General features: G+C 39.6%; 4 protein-coding genes across 5 annotated transcripts; 2 read left to right on the forward strand and 2 right to left on the reverse strand.

Annotated features, from left to right (window-relative positions):
* Nucleotides 1-1205: 1205 nt before the first annotated feature.
* On the forward strand, nucleotides 1206-5464 carry LOC131307806 (probable protein phosphatase 2C 63). Its single transcript, XM_058334495.1, has 4 exons — nucleotides 1206-1584; nucleotides 2480-2853; nucleotides 4234-4470; nucleotides 4966-5464. Exons 1-4 carry the CDS (start codon nucleotides 1329-1331, stop codon nucleotides 5197-5199), a joined length of 1101 nt encoding a protein of 366 aa, XP_058190478.1. The 5' UTR covers nucleotides 1206-1328; the 3' UTR covers nucleotides 5200-5464.
* A 2282-nt stretch (nucleotides 5465-7746) lies between these two features.
* Nucleotides 7747-10572, forward strand: LOC131307659 (uncharacterized). 2 transcript variants are annotated; one of them, XM_058334285.1, is made up of 6 exons: nucleotides 7747-7922; nucleotides 8084-8105; nucleotides 8192-8297; nucleotides 9023-9130; nucleotides 9288-9425; nucleotides 10058-10572. In XM_058334285.1, the coding sequence occupies exons 1-5, from the start codon at nucleotides 7859-7861 to the stop codon at nucleotides 9387-9389; spliced, it is 402 nt and encodes a 133-aa protein (XP_058190268.1). In that variant the 5' UTR covers nucleotides 7747-7858; the 3' UTR covers nucleotides 9390-9425; nucleotides 10058-10572. The 2 variants fall into 2 exon arrangements, with proteins under 2 accessions (XP_058190268.1, XP_058190269.1); XM_058334286.1 differs by having other exon boundaries at nucleotides 7762-7922; nucleotides 9288-9429.
* A 286-nt stretch (nucleotides 10573-10858) lies between these two features.
* Nucleotides 10859-12485, reverse strand: LOC131307200 ((S)-8-oxocitronellyl enol synthase ISY1-like). Its single transcript, XM_058333610.1, has 2 exons — nucleotides 12347-12485; nucleotides 10859-12230 (listed from the first exon to the last, which is right to left on the reverse strand). Exons 1-2 carry the CDS (start codon nucleotides 12383-12385, stop codon nucleotides 11094-11096), a joined length of 1176 nt encoding a protein of 391 aa, XP_058189593.1. The 5' UTR covers nucleotides 12386-12485; the 3' UTR covers nucleotides 10859-11093.
* Nucleotides 12486-15953: 3468 nt separating this feature from the next.
* On the reverse strand, nucleotides 15954-18801 carry LOC131307201 (pentatricopeptide repeat-containing protein At5g02860). The gene has a single exon (XM_058333611.1). The coding sequence runs from the start codon at nucleotides 18675-18677 to the stop codon at nucleotides 16269-16271; it is 2409 nt and encodes an 802-aa protein (XP_058189594.1). The 5' UTR covers nucleotides 18678-18801; the 3' UTR covers nucleotides 15954-16268.
* Nucleotides 18802-19899: the final 1098 nt, after the last annotated feature.

Below are 19899 nucleotides of genomic sequence, written 5' to 3' on the forward strand. Positions count from 1 at the left end.
TTTCTTTGAGAAAAGTGAACCATCAACTGAGGAGCTTATAATTCTGGCAAATTTGAACAAAAATCCTTGAAATACATTACCAAAATTTTACACGTTTCTTATTGAAGATTGCAAAATTAGTCAAAATTTGCATAAATTATGCCGAGGACCGGGTCGTTAATCACTGTCCTCGAAAACGACCCAAAGTCTCCATGCTTTGCTTGCCAAAATTGAGGTTGTTATTGAAGGAACTTCAGGGACCACTTTGGCAATTTTCCCCAAAAGACAGGCCCACGTTTGAAAAAAATTCCCTCAAATTAACGCGTAGACTGTAGTGGCGCCTCGTCGTCTTACAGTCATCATCTCTTTTTCTAATACGAGAATAAATTTTTTACACTATCGGTGTAAATATTTATTTTCTCCTTATCAATTATATTGTGTCACATTGTAAAATAGTGGTCACAATCAATAAAACATAACAATGTGACGCGATATAATTGATTTAAAAAAAATAAATATTTAAAGAATTTATTCTCTTCGAATACAAGGTGTTTCAAACTAGTTGTTGTTTGGGTTAGTTTGAGCGTCCTTCGGATTAATTGTTACAATCCCTTACATAGCCGTTTTCGCAAGCTTATGTGTTAAGTTTGGGGTTAAGGTGGGCCCAAATAATTACTATAGTAAGATCACGTTTTGCTAACGTTCTTATTATTATTTATTTTACGAGACAAATTATTCTCTCATAATATATTATTTTTAATTCAAAAATAATAGGTTTATTTAAAAAATAACTATTTATTCTCAAATCTGAGGCTAGGCTCCGTTCCGGAAAGAAAAAATGAGCATTTATTTTTTAAGAAGACAATTTTAAGCTCAGAAATTATGTGCTTACGCAAATAATTTTTCTATCAATATAGATATTATTTGATAGATCTCATGGAAATTTTTAATACGATGCAAAAAAAATTAAAAAAATATTTTTTATAATTATCATTTTTAAATTTAAAAATATAAAATAAAATACTTATTTTTTTTAAAAATGTGCTCTGAACGGGCCGACCTGGCCAATCCGTTGCTTCACAATCAATCAGTCATCATCTTCCCACTTACGCAGTTACGCGTATTCATATTGATGGATACAGTATTTCTTGACCTTCTCGAACCGTTACCTTTCTCCTCCTGTTTACGCACTCACCTCGCGTTTCTCTCTCCTCCTCACTCTCTCTCCCCCTCCCCTCTCTCTCTCTCTCTCTCTCTCTCTCTCTCTCTCTCTCTATACATATACATACACAATTCCGATCATCTCTCCGCTTCACAATTCGACGGATATATATCGGGGTATTAAGAACATGTTGCGATCGTGTTACAGGCCGCTGGAGAGGTGCTTAGGGCTATGGAGCGGTGACGGACTGCTGTGGCACAAGGACTTGAAGCCCCACGCCTCCGGCGACTTCTCGATCGCCGTCGTTCAGGCAAATTCCACTCTCGAAGACCAGAGTCAAGTGTTTACGTCGCCGTCGACTACCTACGTTGGGGTTTACGACGGCCACGGCGGTCCTGAAGCTTCTCGTTTCGTCAGTCAACACCTCTTTCCTTACCTCCATCGTACTCTCTCTCTCTCTCTCTCTCTCTCTCTCTCTCTCTTGTTGGACGTGGGATTAATTTTTCTCTATATTTTAAATTACTTTTCTTTGCTGTCAAAAATTCTGTTATGATCTGAGCTTAGGGCAGATAAATGAGCTAAAGCGTTCAAGTTCAAGCTTGTATTCGCTCCTTAAAATCTCGTTTCATATCGCTTTGTCCCGTAAATTAGTATTTAAACCAAGCTTGAACAATTTAAGGCTCGGCGTTTTCGAGTAATGATGCTTGCAAATTCAAGCTACTCCAGATCAGTCAGTCTTGCTAACCTCCACCCACTAGGCCGAGGATAAATGCTAATAATTCTAAACAAATTTGGATATCAATGAATATCTCACGGATATTAATACACATTCACAAATATCAGTACATCTCTATCAGATATCAATTCACCATTTACCTATTATCTTACACCCTTTGGGCGGAGGTTAGAATAAAATGGGTCGTTACTTTTTCGAACCAAGCTTGAACAATCAATTGTTTGGCTCATACGGTTCGGTTATCAGCCCTATCTGTGCCGTATTAATTGATTGATCTATTACTTCTTTCTTTTTTTACAACATGCAAAATGGCATGGTTAATCATGTGATATTGCAATTATTTTTTTTTTGTTTTGCAAATAGAAACAGGCACTAATTATAGATGTGGCCAATATAATGTGCTTTAACCTCTCCACTAGAGGATGAAATTTGAAGCTTGATACTACAATATAGAAAGAGCAATACATATAGCACAAATCTTGAGAAGCTCCGATATTCGTTTCTATGATGACTAATGTGTTTCTTTTCTTGTAATTGTTTTTGTCAATTACAGAACTATAGTGATTAAAGTATTTAGAGTTCTGGTTTGGATTTTGTTGTAGGATTTTCCTCGGAACACGGAGGACTATCATCAGAGGTAATAAAGAAGGCGTTTAGTGCGATTGAGGAGGATTTTGTACATCTGGTAAAGCGATCGTTCCCGGTTCGGCCAAAGATAGCTTCAGTTGGGTCTTGTTGTCTTGTTGGCATGATTTCAGATGGTGTACTATATGTGGCGAATCTCGGAGACTCTAGGGCAGTTCTTGGATGTAGAGTTTCCGTGGGGCATACGAGTAGAGTGGTGGCACAACGTCTGTCGACGGATCACAATGTCGCGTCTGAAGAAGTGAGGAAGGAGGTCGAGGCACTTCATCCCGATGATTCAGCTATTGTGGTCAATTGCCGTGGAGTTTGGAGAATTAAGGGCATAATTCAGGTACTTAGGCCTTCTTGCTTGGTTTATTATGTTCAGTGTTGGTGATTTATTAATGCGTTGCAGCATTGTAGGTTGGTTACTGCTATTTGGTACAATGGCCTGCATTCATGTGTTTGTCGTAGAATCAGATGCAACCTTAGTTTTCTTAATTCCTTCTCGTATATACTGTGTAGTAGCTGTGGTTGAATAATTTTGCAGTCCTTTTGTTCATCAAATTGTGTTTCACTCTCTATACTGGGCTACTACCAGTGCAAATTCGTACCTTGCATCTTATAATTAATTGGATTTATGCGGATTTGAAACCATCAACGGTGAAGGATTTGACTGGTATTTTCTCGTGCATAGCGGGAGGGAAGTGCCGTCGCCGCTTTGTTGGTGTGTTAAACCTTGCGTTTGACATAAAAGTATGACGTACTTGTTCTATAACGCTTGTATTGGTATGACAAGATGGTGGTTCATTTTATTGGTGGGCGAGCACAATCTGCGTGTGTTTTACCATTTGCCTTCTTACCAAATCATTTTTACAATCTTGTTTCTATTTGGAGTTCAAATTTTGCCATTTTAACCACAAGATGCACATTACAGTACCATTAAGGGAATCTTAGGATTTTCCAAGACTTCTCTTGCTCTTATGATTTGGAGCAATGAAGTCCTTACACGAAAGCATATGTGGCGACCGGCTGAACGTTAATATTTGGATTTACCCTTGTGAAACCAGGTCCCTTTTCTCTGTTTTATTCCACGAACTTAAGGATTACCAATTACCTTATTGCTTGTAGTCTCTTATCTTTATTTGGCGTTCTTTTGCTTCATGAAATAAAGTTTGTCTTGCATCTTACACTGTCCCCATTTATCGCCTTATCTTTGTATGTCAAATTGCTTTTATCTTTTTTTGTTTGCTTTACTTCAAGTATTTCATCTGGCATCATGTACTGGGTCAAATATGTTCGAATGGGGCTAAACTTTTCCTAACCTTCCAGGATGCAAATGCTCAGTCTCCTGGTCCACTGTCTCATGCAGCAGAGGTCAAAAGTTTTATCTTTCATGCATGAGACGGCCACTAAGATCAAATAAAGCTTAATACTGTAAGCAATGATATTTCTCCCATTCATGTTCATCCGAGCCATCACAAGACATGATACCTATTAATTCGCATGAAGCGCATGCGTAATTAATGTCTAAGATCTAGTCTTATTTCCTTGTGTTCTGTGTCTAGTCTATTGGCAATATGTAATTCTTTTTATGAATATAAGTGAGTGTATTCCTTTTACTACGTGTTACTTTTCTAGTTCTCATCTGTTTTATTCATAATCATTATTTATTAATCAGCATAAAAAAACATATTGGAGAATGCCAATTTAAGCTCTTAAACCTTTTCAGGTATCAAGATCTATTGGAGATGTATATTTGAAGAAACCAGAGTTGAACCGGGATCCAATTTTCCAGCAGTTTGGAAACCCTCTTTATTTGAGAAGACCTGTACTGACTGCTGAACCCTCTATCCTTAAGAGAAAGCTGAAGCCTGAAGACTTATTCTTGATATTTGCTTCAGATGGACTCTGGGAGCATTTGAGCGACGAAGCAGCAATTGAGATCGTTTTCAAGAATCCAAGATCCGTGAGTGCCAACTTGACTTGATCTTAACGTTTGCATTTTTCTTTGCAGTAATCGCTGGATGAATCCCCAGATAATGGTGCATTGCAGTTAAGCCACTAGCTTGAAATCAAATGATGTTGCATTCCGCTCCATTCTGGACCCATTTATTTAGTTTCCTGGTGGAATGAAGTGTTTTGAATTCTGGGAAGTCTTTCTTTGGTTCATTGGAATGGAAAGGTCATCTAATAATGCTCATTCCGAGATTGGTTAGCAAAATAAAAAATAAAAAATAAAAAATGATAAAATGTACACTACAAACCATTCCATTCCTTCCCAAATGCATTCCAGCAGACCTCACATTATCTTGATCAGTAATTGCATCTCAAAACTCAATATATCCATCTCGTTTTGTAAAAATTTAAATCATTTTTACCTGGTATGAGCCTACGACTTGATTGTTTCCTAAGAAGTTTCGCGAATGATTTGTGTCAATTGCTTGATGTAAAATATTTGCAGGGCATAGCCAAGAGGTTGGTGGGAGCTGCCCTTCAGGAGGCTGCGAAAAAGAGGGAGATGAGATACAAGGACATCAAGAAAATTGAAAGGGGGGTTAGGCGACATTTCCATGATGATATCACCGTGGTTGTCATATATCTTGATCATCAAAATAGCTCCGCAAGTGGTAGATTTAAACGCAGCGCTGCTGGCTACACCACCGCCCCGGTTGACATCTTCTCTAACTCTGATTAAACCATGGGAAAAAGTGCACATCACACAGTTCAATCAACAAAGAAAAATCTGACTAAGGTTGGCATGACGAAACCACCATAGGCTAGCCCGAAAACAATATGAAAAGGAGATATGCGAGGAGGTTTATTGTTATTTTTATTTTTTCGGAAGGAGTGGATGTTTTCTGGAAGTATACAGGTGTGATGTAGATATCATTGTGTATAGGTGTTAGGTTTTATGACTTGACTTATGAGTTATGAAAGCTCTAACCACATTATTTTGGTTATTTGGATTTGCCTTGTTAGTACTATTAGTTTCAAGCTCTAAACATATGGACCTTGTCACGACAACAAATTTTGCCTTTCCTTGGTTGCTCATCTTGGAATAAATACTATGCGCTTTCGAAATTTATCAATTTCCTTAGATTGCAGACCTTGATCAACCGGTACGGTCAACTCTTATGGATCTTTTGATGAATGATTCAAGAATCCGATTGAATCTACTACAGTTTGGTTGCTTCAATAAGGACTGGTTGGTGGTATTAGTTTATGATTACTCCCAAAAAAAGAAAAAGGGACTGGTTAGCATGGCTATTTTCTCGGTTTTAAAGTTTTCCAGAAGCTCAAATGCTACAATGCCGTTGGGCACGCTCGATAGCAGTCAGTAGAGGATGCAAAATTTTAGTGAAGGATGATGATTCTCATGAGAAATAATCACTACACCAGTGACCTCATTTGATGATGTATGCAGTTCAATTTTACAGGTCTCCAAGTGAATTATCCATGGAAAATTTAATTGCTCGGACGTCAATAACTACGTGAACGAATCATCATATTTGTCTTGAAAGCAATAGTCGGTCATATTTGAGAGAAATGTAATTTGATCAAGCCCAAATTCTCATGTCAGATCGATCTCATCTTTTGCATTTTTGATTTATACATTGATATAATCACAAAACTTCTTATAAGGGCGCCCTTACCGTGTTACGGCAAGGACGTCCCTTTCCTGACCAATTTGCGATGATCCGAGCCGCTCAATGTATTCAGAACGTGATTTTGAGGTTACCCGTGAGAAATCAGCAAAAAAAAAGACCGGAAAGGGCTTGATTTGAGCAGTTTTTGTTTGTATTTTATCTAACGGTTCAAACTGCTCAAATCAAGCCCTTTCCGGTCTTTTTTTTTTGCTGATTTCTCTCTAGACCCTTAAAATCATGTTCTGAACACATTGAGCGGCTCGGATCATCGAAATTTGATCGGAAAATGAGAGAAAAGGGAAAGCCCTTACCGTAATACGGTAAGGGTGCCCTTATAAGGAGTGGACTGTTGATATAATTAACAGGACGCACACATATCTTGTTCCCATGGGATTCCGGAACTGTCCCATGCACGTTAATCTCCAAACTTGTCCAGTTCTCTTCGCTAGGCAATGCTGTGTTTGACACTTGAGAAAAATGGAAAATAAAAGAGAGGAAAATTATATTGTGCACAATTCTTTTTTTTTTTTTCCTCCTCTCTTTTTTTTTTTCCTCCTCTCTCAAAACCAAAAAACGGGAGTGGATTCTTTTAAATTTTTGCATCATTTCTCTTCTTTTCCACAAGTTTCAACTTCCACAACATGAGAATTTTTTTGGGTGCCGAGAGGGCACCACGTGGTGTCGGAGTAGTGCATCCGGACTGTTCATTTCGATTTTAAATGGCTTGAATTTAGAGCATCTCCAATCCATCTCCATTTTCTCTAAAATAGAGGATGGATGTAACACATTGAGGGAATATTTTGTAATTTATTCCATTTTTTCTTCACTTTTTGTACTTTTTGGGAGAATCTTTGAGGGACTCATCGTCCTTTTTAGAGTTTTGGAGGAATTTTGTACTCCAAATTTACTTTTGATCCTCCATTTTTAGAGGACCAAATTTACTTTTGGAGGACCAAACTCTAAAAAGGACGGTAGGTCCCTCAAAAATTCTCCCAAAAATTACAAAAAGTAAAGAAAAAAGAGAATAAATTATAAAATCTCCCCTCAATGTGTCACATCCATCCTCTATTTTGGAGAAATAGAGGTGGATTAAGAGCATCTCCAATCCATACAAAATAGAGGATGGATGTAACACATTGAGGGGAGATTTTGTAATTTATTCCACTTTTTCTTCACTTTTTCTACTTTTTGGGAGAATCTTTGAGGGATCCACCGTCCTTTTTAGAGTTTGGTCCTCCAAAAGTAAATTTGGTCCTCTAAAAATGGAGGACCAAAAGTAAATTTGGAGTACAAATTTCCTCCAAACTCTAAAAAGGACGGTGGGTTCCTCAAAAATTCTCCCAAAAAAGTACAAAAAGTGAAGAAAAAGTGGAATAAATTACAAAATCTCCCCTCAATGTGTTACATCCATCCTCTATTTTGTATGGATTGGAGATGCTCTTAGAGAGTGAAAAGAAGAGAGAAAAATGAGAGAGAGTGGTAGGGTGAGAGTAGAGAGAGAGTTTCAAATTGGACCGTCCAACATACTTTTTAGATTATCTGAATGGGTTGCTCGGGCACACGTGAGCACGCCACGTGTACCCGCCCGGAACCCAAAACTCCCAAATTGTCCTTTTCCTTCATTTACTACCTCCTCGGAATTTTCTCACTAACCAAACAGCCGAGGGTTTTGAAACGAGAACAAGCAGATCAAAGCGAGGACTGAATATGAATTCTCGTAGTATTTTGGTTGCAGAATCAGTGTGGAGAGACATTGAATCGACTCGTTCAGGTTCTTTCATTCCACCATTTCTTCTTTTTGTTCATTCATCTCGGATTCTCTCTCTCTCTCTCTCTCTCTCTCTCTCTCTCTCTCTCTCTCCTGATTAATACACGTGCTTGTTTTCATGTCCATCTGCTTCGGGTCGTCGAAATTGATTGTCAAACCTATAGTAAGCGACGACCAGCTCTCAATGTCAGTGTTGATACCTCTACATACATGTATATATACGCACACGAACATCACTGTAATCTTAATTGATTGTGTTATTCTTCATGCAGCTTGCATTTTTTGTTCGCTAAGAACTTTGAGCGGGCAACTAGGATAGTGGATCAACGAGGTGTGAAGAGGATTTCTGGTGAACCTAGTGGGCGCTCCATATTTCAGGTTAATTCAACGTATCCCCGTCATTTTGTAAATATCTTCGACCAACTTTCGTAGATTTGTACCTGATGGATGCCCTAAATTCTGAGCAACTGATCATGTAGAAACATGAAAAATATGTGCATTTGAGTGTTTTGAACCTAAATTAAATTTATAAAATGTAGGAAAAATCATTGAGAAATTTGATTGCAAATTGAGGCATTTGGGCCAACTAACTACAAAAGGCAGGAATAGAAATGGGATTAGGAAATTTGTGCAAAATAGGATTTAGCCTGGATTCTCTCTCTCTCTCTTCTAATTCTTTAAGTCCTAACTTTATCTCGACTGGAAATCATTTTCCTTTTATTATCAGGAAAAAAAAAGTTACCTCGAAGTATGATGCCCTTAATCCCAATGCCAAAAATATTCTCAGAGTTCATTAGCTTTTCTACAGCAATAGACACAAAACCATCCATACAGGTTCTGTATTTGTTTGAATAGAACCCTTAGCTGAAGATGCAGATAATATAAAAGAACTCAATTCTTTGTTTGTTTTGTTGTCTTATTGAGTAAGTTCTATTGGTCAGAGCACCCCCTGTCAAGGCAGAAGTTGCAATTTCGAGCCCCATCAGTCCCGACAAATCCAATCCATACATCAACTCTACTCCCCAAATACAGTTATAAATTGTATTTTCTTCTTTCATTTGTGAGGAATTGTGACACTGGTTCCATTTATTTGCCCTGATTAGGTTATGGGTGAATCTCGGACGAAGGAGGAATACTTCTGTTTCGCAGAGCACTATTGTGCTTGTTATTCCTTTTTCTACGACATTGTAAATAGAGGAGAACAGCTTTGTGTAAGTTTGTCACCCTTGCTTGTTCATTACTACTTCTGTGAAATGGAAAAACTCGTGTTGATTTCTTCAGTTTTGTGATACTTCTGTAGTTCTGCCAAATGACCGAAGTATTTGCACTTTTCTGTTTTGACCTCTTTTATTTGCTTTTCTCTACCAGTGTAAGCATCAATTAGCTGCAAGACTTGCAGCATCACTAGGTGCTTGCATCGACGTTAAGGTGTCCGACAAGCAACTAGCTCTTCTTCTTTCCAAGCTATGACTATTTCTGAGAGGCTAAATTTGCATTTGGAACCAAGTACGTAATCGGTGAAAAAGTTGCATCCTTCATATCTTACGTTTTTTACTTTGTAAAGAATTAACTTTGGGGTTTGTGGTTCATTACACAGCGTTATGCCCAGCAGTATCTAGGTTTATACTCTTTTAAACGGGAAATGCTAGGGATACATCAATGTGTCACACCCCAATCACACTTCTCTCACATGCATGTGTGGGAATTTCACAATAAATGCTAGGGACCCACGTGTATGTGAGAGGGGTGTGGTTAAGATGTGACACATTGATGTATCCCTAGCATCTCGTAAGTTTATTTCTTGAAGCCAAAAAAGAAAACAGCTACAAGTTTTATGCAGTTAGTTAATGCTGGAAATGTATGTGTAACCACCATTCTGAGAGAATGGTGGATTGGTAGTTACCCAGAAGCCTAGAGATTTTATAGCAGTTACCTATTGATAGAATGGTAGTTAGATCAAATTATTAGAGCTATGATACTGGACAGCAGGGACAAATAGAATTCTGTTTTTTTTGGCTCGATTTGGAATTTCCTCATAGTTTATGGTCTACATTAATGAGTTGGAGATCTCTGTAGCATGTTATGCAAATATATTAGACTTCTGTTAACATCGTGAACCTGTGTATTTGTTTCTTCAGGATTAGAACCTGAAGAAGCTATCATTGGCGTTTTCGTAACCTGTAATCAGCTCCAATCTTTACCGCTGAAAAAGGCCTGTGAAATGGTGAACGCGTGACCAACTTGGTTTTTGCTAATATGGATAGAAGGAAAACTGAAGTGGGTTTTTGATTCATGGTATGAATTGTTCCTGGTTCATGGTACGAATTTCAAAGACTGTTAATTCACTGGAACTGATCAGTTATTCCAGCCTAAATATCACTTGCTATTAAGTAGGAAAGCAATGCTCTTTGTAATCACAGTTACAGTACAACATAGTACTTCCATTTCTTACTTTATGCACAGTTGGGATGTGTAAACAAAGTTGTACTTCGTCCTTCTATTGTGTACATAATTGCTGAGGTCTTGTATCTTTCAAATGCAACATAGTTGCCCTTCTTGGTTGAATTGGAAAATTTGTCCTCCCAAAGGTGACTGAAACAATTTGTAACCCGTTATAGTTACACCTAATATGATCCATTAAATATTTCCATAACACTTTGCTTCTCTCCTTCATGTGCATATCATGTGGAACTTATGCAGGGAAGATTGGGTTCCAATTCTGATAACATAATGCCAATTTAGGAAAGGTATATTTTTAATCAGTAATTTTTAGTCAACAGATTTATCATGAGTGTCCCCTTTATCCCAATATTCATGACCTGCATATTGAAGCATCCAACAGCTCCACAAGAAAGACTCGAAACAAACACAAAATTCCCTACTTTCATTAAGAGCTTCCTTGTCAGTTCACCCTCCTGAAAAACATGCCAATAACTGGCTGGAAAGAACGGATTCTTCTTTATAGAACAATCAAACAGTTCGCAAATTGCACACCGATATCTTAAAGCAGCAGCAGAAGAATAACATCAACATGATAAATTAACCATTACAACTTATAAATACATTGGTCGTCTTTCGACAACATAATAACAACCATACCAATAATGACCAAGATATACCCGAATCATAACCAATTCTAAGGAACAAATCGAAATACCAAAAGGACAACCAATTCTAAGGAACAATTCTGTAAGCTTTCACCTTATCAATCCAAGAAACGAAGGACGATTTGGAGTTCCTAAAACCCAAGAACCCATGCTCTTTGCTCTTGTTCATGCTATCCATCTTACACTCACCACTAAACATAAGATCAACAAACCACCACACCCCAACCTCCTCCAACTTAGTCTCCACCAACCCATTATCCTTCACAATCTCCTCCCAAACACCCTCCTTACCCTTCATCATATCCTCCAACTTCAAACCCTCCTCAAACTCCCCACACTCCACCCCAAATTGCTCCCCCAACACCTTCCAAAAATGCTTCCACTTGAACACATCCCCATTACTGCAATTAAACGCCTCATTCTTAGCATATGGATCCACCGCCGCCCAAATCTGGTGCTCTGCGATCAAATCCGCGTCAGACGCATTCGAATACCCCTCCCATGCCGCCTTACTCCCGGGGAACCTCAACGGCACCCCCTCGTGCTTACAAATCGCGGCGTAAACACACAGAGTCCCTACCATGTTCATCAAACTATGAGGCGAAAACCCGAAAATAACACCAGGCCTATGTATCGAATAGGTCAACCCCTCTTTCTTCTCCACCTCTTCTAATAAAATATCCTCAAGGGTGTAATAGAAATTGGGAACATCTAACCTAGGAAGATCCTCGTGAAACGGAGGATCGTGGGCCGGGAATGATAGCTTATCCTTCCCGGCCAGCTCAAAAGGGCCGGTGTAGTGCTTCCGGCCCGTTAGGAGACAGATGTGTTGCAAATTGGGCGCGTTGGGGATCAACGTGTTCAGGACGTTTCGCAACATGGCGCCGTTGGCCTGGCAGTTTTCGGTCTCGTTGGATCGGTTGGTCCACGTAGTGTAGAAGAGGTGAGTGACGTCGGTTAAAGGGGAGAGGGTGGATTGGGTGAGGTCGGGGTCGGAGATGTCGCACTGGATGTAGTCGATGGGGTGGTCGGCGTTCCAGGTGGGACGGGGGCTGCGGGCGACGCCGTAGACCTTCCATGGGCCGCCGGGGGTGTCGGAGAGGGGGAGGATCTCGGCTAGGCTGTTTCCGACGATCCCCGTCACCCCGATTATTAGGGCCACGCTCTGGTACTTTGGTGGCCCTTCGTCTTCGTCTGATTTTTTCTGTTCATCAAATAATTCATTTCGTCAGTAGCAATTCATATATACGTGAATGAATTCACAATCACAGAGAGAGAGAGAGAGAGAGAGAGAGAGAGAGAGAGAGAGAGGGTACTTGCCCTGGCAGCGCCGATCGCACCAGCCCACCACCAGCTCATCGTCTTGTGTTTTGGTTTTGATTAGAGAGATGAAGATTGGTGAGGGAGGGATGAATTTTGGTATTGGCTTGTTTGTGGTTGCAGATGAAGATGACAGAGAGAGAGAGAGAGAGAGAGAGGGAGAGGAGGAGGAGGAGGAGGAGGCCAACTGTTGGAAATAATTGAAGAAAAATACACCTCAGAGCTGATCTGTCTTTTATTGAAATTTTTTTGGGGTCCTTTTCTGCGTCGGTTTTTTTTTTTTTTTTGGGATGTCCAAATCAAGATCCATAAGTTAATTTGTTAGAAGTGTTAAGTAGGCAAATTTGCAAACTATAAGTACGATTTATGTAGATAAACATTTGTCATTAATAACCACTAAATTAAGTAATTGAATAAGTGAGAATTCTCATGCACTTGTAAATTTTAATTTAAAATTATTTAGTGTTTTACGCGCCAGTGATTTGATGCGCTCCTTACTTTTTGTAATTTGAAATCTCTAGCGTTTCAAATTCAAATCTTATATGTTAATAGGAGTTAGAAATACCTACTCAGCAAAACTTATTGAGAATCGTGCAGAGACTAAAATAATTTTTTCAAAAATAGTAAGTGAACAATTTGAATTTTTTTTTTCTTCTCTCTTTTGGACAAAGAAGAGAAATGGTAACCAAATGAAAGGATCCTCCCATTCGTGTCCTTACATTAGTATTTTCTTTCTTTCTTTCCAGTCAAATAACAACTTAGAATAAGGTGGTTGTCATCGTGGTAGCTCTGTCTATTGTGATTGCTTCCATGGAAAGTTTGGTGTGTCACCTAATTGAGGAGAGGTGGAAAAGGTCTCCCCAAGAAGTACTCCATGAATTGACCTCAGCCTGCCTCCACGAGGAAAAATAGGGCAAACTTCACTTACACCGCCGGTGATTTGGTCAATGGACGCAACGCATTACTCTCTTGATCTTTGTTTATCAGCAGTTCAGCACATAAATTCCTATGATTTGTGGACTTATGTGCACCATCATCACACTTTCTGTCTAAACTAACAGGAGGTTTAACCCGCATGTGGGGAGTACCACATCGACTATATTGCTTCTTCTTTAGCCCTAGGTGCAAAACAAAATGGATCCAAATGAATGGGAAGAAGAAGAAGTTGAACTCTCAGCCGAAAAAAATAACAAAATCTCAACATTAAAAAACGATTGAAAATTAGCAGGGCGATACAATCTACTGCGATGAACTTGTCGAAACTCGTTGCTCCAGTAACCATTGCTTGGCTTTACATTGCCATGAATAGCTGGTAGGTCACTGTACTGGTAGAGATACCCCAAGCCCTTTGCTATATACTATTTAACACGGATTGGGTAAGGAATTCAGTTAATTTGAAAGTACATAAAGGATGGATTAGCTCATATTAATTTGGGAGATGATAAAAGACCAAAATGGATGACAAATAGAGCCAGAGAGAGTCACTATGCTGTGTATGGTTCATATCCATCATTAGCAAAAACTAAAAGATGCTGTCGTTCACCAAAATGTCCGTACTTGTTTGTGCAAAGTGTTTGGTTAGTAACATACCTCTTTGTAAAACACCAGAGTTGTACGGCATGGGCTCCCGCTGCTTCTCCAAACAACATCATTGAAACGTCTGAAACGTTGACGTTGCACTTGATGACATCAATGCAAATCAATCTGATCCACAAAGTCGTAAATGATGTTCTCCAGCATAGTCCTTATGTTGTGCGGAGAGCCACCGAAAACTCCACACACTACTCCAAACATCGATGGTTATGAATATTGACGTGAAGTATAAAAAAAATATACCAAGCAAAACCAAACATGAAAAGAGTTTGCGTGGTTCGGCTTATGTTTCGTACAAACCTACTCCACGTGCAGTCGAGCAATGGCTTCAGTTCCACTAATGCAAAGCAGCAAAGGTAAACGGATGCACAAGAGAGCTACAAAAAAAAAGTTTCTGCAGCAACCCCTTCTCAATATCTCACCAAACACAAAATAGAGGCACTAACTGAGACTCTTATACTTCTCTCTTACAAATAATGAATCTCAATAAACATATTCAATCTAAGAGAGACTTTGCCAAAACTCCTTACCAAAATAGGTTCGCAACTCGCTGAAAATGTCAAACCAAGTCACGGCACGTACAGACGGATTCAACTACCATCCAGATGTAAAAAACTGAAGCCTCTGGAGTCAAAACCAAGCCAACCGTCGTCTGAAAGCAAAAAATTGAAGTCTCTAGAGTTAAAACCAAACCAACTGTCCGAACGGCTTTTAACCTCATCCATGATTGCAGGTCCTCCTTTTTTTGATCAATCCTTTTTCTTTTCTTTTTTAATCAAAAAAAGATTGCAGGTCCTCCTCAAGAAGCTAAGATCGCCTCTGAGTAAGCACGTAATGAGAGAGAGCGCATGGATCTTCTTGCAAGAGATGCCCTTTCCAAGCTTTAATCTATTTTCATTACCTACTGTTCTGGACTGTCTTGAAACTCAGTTGTTAGATGACTCTAGCGTGTTTCCTATCCCCATATTGTGTACTCAAGTTATTCGTGCAAGTTCCGGCTTAAACCCAACCCCCCACTAACTTCCATTCTCAGCACTCCTTCAAACCCGTTGCCCTGTGAACAACCATCTTAAGAGAATCTGATTCAAAAACCTCCTAGGCCGCTCTCAGCTAAAAGTATTTTGTGGAGTGGGTATATATCCCTCTCCTCCAACTGCACCACCTCCCTCAGAGCCATTAGCCTCTCCAGAAAGGGCGTTGCTACTAAATATTTCCAAAGTACTTCCTAAGCACTGAGAATCGATTGCGGAAGGGGGAATGGCAAGAACCGCGGCAGAAGAGTTCCGCTTCTTTAAGCCACTGTCAGCAACTCTTAACAAATAAGACAGAACAAGATCGATTAACATCCGAAGAGGTTTTTCTTCTTTACCCAAAAGATGAAGAAGAGGGTTCTCTCTTATCATTATCAAAACAATATTGATTTCGCAATCTTTCAAGGTACACTAAAACACCATGGCTATAGTAGTTTCAGGTCAGCTCTCCCTGCATTCCTGATGAACTTAAGGGCAATAATCAAAGATGGACAAGAGTCTGAATCAGCAAATTGAGCTAGTTGTTAGACTGAACTGCACACCACTCCCAAGCCAAAAACTTCTAGTCCAGGGAGAGAGAAGAAGGTGATCAACGGTTTTGTGGCCAGAAAACATAAAAGGCATACAGAATTATCAATAATCTTCCTTTCTAAGAAGGTTTTCAACAGTAATGACACCATATCGATATGCCTTCACCGGGATGGAATGATCTAGGGATGTTTAATCTTTAGACTAACAATACTCCATACCCGCATTTGACAGAGTAACAACAATCAGAGACACCAAAAAACTGAGAAAGCAAGTTGTGCAACGGAAAAATGTCTATTACTGCACCGAAATTGCACACTAATGCTGAGGTGTGAAAGCTAACAAGTTAACCAAGAAAAGCACAATTCGATCTACCAAAAGCAATCACACAAACAAGAGAACATAAGACTAAACACACTTTGCATGTGCTTAATGAAGTGACGGCCACCCTATGTCGGTAAAAAATCAGTTTCTCATGTGCTTTCTGTGAAGGTTAACAGCTAATCTTTGCAGTCACTGTGATTCGACTACCTTGCATTTCTTATTTCAGCTGTACTATAACACCAAGACTCTTATATCCACAAGCTAGTAATAACCTGCTAGAAAAATTCTCAAGATCAAATAAAGAACATGTGCAACTAAATCACATTTCTTACCATTAACAAGCTAGAATTCATGACTGGCAGAGGGTGTGTAACGAAAGAAGAGCACGTCTACAAGCTTCAGAGGCCAGAAAGCATTCCACTTTAATGTGGAGGGATCTTCTATAACTATTTCTCTACACGCTCTGACAACCTGTGTTCTTCATCCTTAGAAACATGTGGATCAAGCATGCAAAGGTCATTCACAAACGCTTTTGCCTTGTCATGGCGATAGAGCTTACAATACCCATCAACAATGGAGTTGTAAGTACGGTTGTCTGGTTTACAGCCCTGTTTGATCATGTGTCGAATCACATCAATTGCCTCAACAAACATAACCTCTGCAGCACAACTCGCGACAAAAGTATTATAAGTGATCACATTTGGAACAACACCAGCTTCCGTCATTTCTTTCAACACACGTGATGCTTCTCTCATTCCTCCATTTCTGGTATAAGCAAAAATCAGAGTGTTGTATGAAATTACATCAGGCTTGACTCCTTTTGCCAATATATCCCTCAGAATTTCTTCGGATTTCTCGAAATTCCCAGACCGACTGTACATGTACATCAAGCTATTGTAAGTGGCCAAGGTAGGAGTAAATCCGTTTTCACACATGAATTTCATTATCTCATTGGCTTTGGAAATCATCCCCCTCTTACCGTATAGCGAAACCATGGCATTCAGAGTAGTTATATCAAGACCAGAACCCTTTCTTCTCAATTCCAAGAAAGCTCGTTCTGCTTCCATCAAAAGGTTATTCTTGCTATAAACCAGAACAAGGGTCTTCAATAGTAGACCACTATTACCTATTGCACCAGAGTATATCTCCTCCGCTAGAGCGTGCATTTGTTCAATTGCCTTCCCATTGGCATAAGAATGAAGCAAAGAACTGTATGTTAACTCATTAGGTTTGCACTGACGATCCTTCATCTCACCGAGTAGCTTCTCAGACTGTTCCCAGTGCCCTCCCCTAGCCAATGCAACTAAAGCAGCATTATAGCTGGAAATATCTGGAGTAAATCCTGCATCTAACATGCTCTTATAAACAACCATGGCTTGGTCAAAAGATCCACTTCGACCATAAACGCTGATTAAGGTATTAAAAGTATCCCTCTCAGCTACAAACCCTGTTCTCTTCATTTCCTTGAAAACTCGGGTGACTTCTGTAACCATCCCATTTTTTCCAAACACAGTCAGAATCGTGTTCCACGTAGAGGTATCTGGGGTACATCCACAAGTCTGGATATCTTCCAAAACCTTCATCATTTCTGCAATTCTCCCTCTGGTTCCATGCATTTTTATAAGAGCATTATAAGTACAGATATTTGGTTTACAACCGGCACTTCTCATCTCCTCAAAAACCCTCATTGCGGACTCATCCTTCCCAGCCTTCTCAAATCCAGAAAAGAGAGTGGTATAAGTAAACACATCTGGCTCAATGCCTTTTTCCACCATTTTGTTTTTTAACTCCATTGCTTCATCAAATAGGCAATTCCTAGTGCAAGCCGATATCAACGAATTAAAAGTCACAATGCTAGGACAAAACCCATTAATCTCCATCTCGTGCAAAATCTCCAAGGCTTCCTTAGGACGCCTAGACTTCCCATAGACATCCAACAAGGCATTATAAGTAACCTTGTCAGGTGTAATTCCGGCTAACTTCATCTCCTCAAAAATCCTTCCAGCTTCTTCACACAGAGACCCACGTCTACAACAAGCTATAAGAGTATTGTACGTATATGCATCAGGGACAACCCCAGAACTCCTCATGTCATCCAACATCGCCATGATTTTATTCCATGGCATAGACATTTTCCCATACACATTCAACATCAAATTGTAGGTAATCAATGTAGGCTTAAAACCCTCTTCCTCCATTCTTTTGAATACAATCACAGCCTCTATATACCTCCTATTCCCAGCAAAAGCACTAATCAGAGAAGTATATACATAAGCATCAACACGAAAACCATCTTTCTCTAAATTATCAAACAAAGAAACCGCGGCAGAAACCCGGCCCTCTTTGCCAAGAAAACTGATAATCACACTTACAATCGACCCATTTAACAGAAGACCCCAATCTCTACGGTTCCGAACCCAGTGAAAAACACTCTTGGCCAAGTCCAATTTCTTGTAAAAACGCAAGCCCTTAACTATGCCCAGAATATCAGCAGAAAGGGTGTCAGTGGGCAACTCTGATTCATCATCCCCAATACGGGAACTGAACAAATTGAGCAAAGTTTTGTCGAGTTTAGAGGTTTCGAAACTCGGGTCGATGAGGGTATGGAGAGTTGACTGACCTCGTGGGGAGAGGTGGTAGTGGGACCATGGCTTGTCTCTGTTGGGATCGTTGAGCTTGCGGAGGCGGCGCCGGGGTTGGGGATTTTGGTTGGGTTTTTTGCGACGGATGACTTGTAATAGAGGAAGAGCGAGTGGAGGTGTGGGGGTGTCGTGGGTTAGGGGCTGGTCTCGAAAGAAGGGTTTGTGGGTTGGAAGGCAGGGTGTTAGTAGAGGGACAGAGAGCTTATCCGCCATGAAAACAGAATCCGGAGAGAGAAAGTGAGGGCTATTTGGAGAGGGAGGGAAAGAGATAAAAGGAGGGAGGCTTTCTGGATTTTGCCTCCATTTTTTTTTTTAAGGAAATGGAACCGGTTTCTGCCTCCAATGTGTTTACTGTTGAGACTCTAGGGACCCTGCAGCCCTCGGCACGTTGCAAATTGCAGTGCTTGATTTTTTTATTTGTCTCGACAATCAATTATTTAAATTTAAAAAAAAATCGGAGAAAAGTTTACAGTAATTTTTTTTAAAAAATTTGAACCGTATAAAATACTTTTAGACGGTCAAATGCAGCACTACAAGGTGCAATGCTTTTGAGGCACCGCACAAACCCACCTTCCAGACTCTTGAGAGTGGTATATACGTAGGGAAAAAAATCTGCATCTGTACTCCAATTTCCACTGCACAAGAAAAACTACAATGAATTAGTGGTACCCCTGATCAAAGAAAAAAAAAATAGTGCTACCCGTGTAGCGGCCGAAAAATCGGATAGCAGTATGCATCGAGGAATCGGCTAATAACCAAACCAAACTAAAATCGAGTATTGTGTCTCAATCAATTAGGATCGGTTATACGAATAATATTTTTTATTGAGTTCTGTCCAGGACAACTTGGTCACTTAGATTTAATAAGTCCAAATCACTGCATCCAAACCCTACTATCGACTTTTCTTGACTACTCTATCTATAAGTCTACGATAAATATGTTTAAACCACCTTAATGCATAGTTACGATTCCTACCATCTCACAAATACTTCTGCTTATATGGATGATATTTTCTGAAGCACTGCGCAAGGATTTTTTATTTTTTTTTTGATCAAATGGAAATTCAAAAATGGTGGCACCATGTTTCGAACTCTAGTACCCTGGTTCCATCAGCTTTGTATGGCACATCAAAGAACCATTCAGCCGAAGTACAACGTGGATTCGGAAGTCTGGACCAACTAGAACGGGCCATTGTGGTGCAAGGTGTCTGGTTTTGTGGATTCAAAATCAGATCCCTAATTATAGGCCCAAAATTGGTTGGCCCGTCTATCAGATTTTGTTGGGTTCCAATTGGAAATGAAGTAGTAGTAATTAAGGTTTGGTTATTGTGTTTCAATCGATTAGAGTATTGTGTTTCACCACAACTGTCTGTCTACAATGGGTCAAATTTTGGAGAAGATGTGAGGATCATAAGAAATAGGTAAGAAAATAGGTA

The sequence above is a fragment of the Rhododendron vialii genome, chromosome 11a (assembly GCF_030253575.1).
Source record: "Rhododendron vialii isolate Sample 1 chromosome 11a, ASM3025357v1".
NCBI lineage: Eukaryota > Viridiplantae > Streptophyta > Magnoliopsida > Ericales > Ericaceae > Rhododendron > Rhododendron vialii.

Bases quoted from the DNA above. Each gene is read 5' to 3' on its own strand.
- LOC131307200 (XM_058333610.1), bottom strand. From the start codon at position 12,385: ATGAGCTGGTGGTGGGCTGGTGCGATCGGCGCTGCCAGG. The intron at 12,231-12,346 runs GCAAGTACCCTC...TTTGATGAACAG, and splicing joins GTGCGATCGGCGCTGCCAGG to AAAAAATCAGACGAAGACGA.
- LOC131307806 (XM_058334495.1), top strand. From the start codon at position 1,329: ATGTTGCGATCGTGTTACAGGCCGCTGGAGAGGTGCTTAGGGCTATGG. The intron at 1,585-2,479 runs GTACTCTCTCTC...ATTTTGTTGTAG, and splicing joins CCTCTTTCCTTACCTCCATC to GATTTTCCTCGGAACACGGA. The intron at 4,471-4,965 runs GTGAGTGCCAAC...AAATATTTGCAG, and splicing joins TTTTCAAGAATCCAAGATCC to GGCATAGCCAAGAGGTTGGT.
- LOC131307201 (XM_058333611.1), bottom strand. From the start codon at position 18,677: ATGGCGGATAAGCTCTCTGTCCCTCTACTAACACCCTGCCTTCCAACC.
- LOC131307659 (XM_058334285.1), top strand. From the start codon at position 7,859: ATGAATTCTCGTAGTATTTTGGTTGCAGAATCAGTGTGGAGAGACATT. The intron at 8,106-8,191 runs GTCAGTGTTGAT...TTCTTCATGCAG, and splicing joins AGCGACGACCAGCTCTCAAT to CTTGCATTTTTTGTTCGCTA. The intron at 8,298-9,022 runs GTTAATTCAACG...TGCCCTGATTAG, and splicing joins GTGGGCGCTCCATATTTCAG to GTTATGGGTGAATCTCGGAC.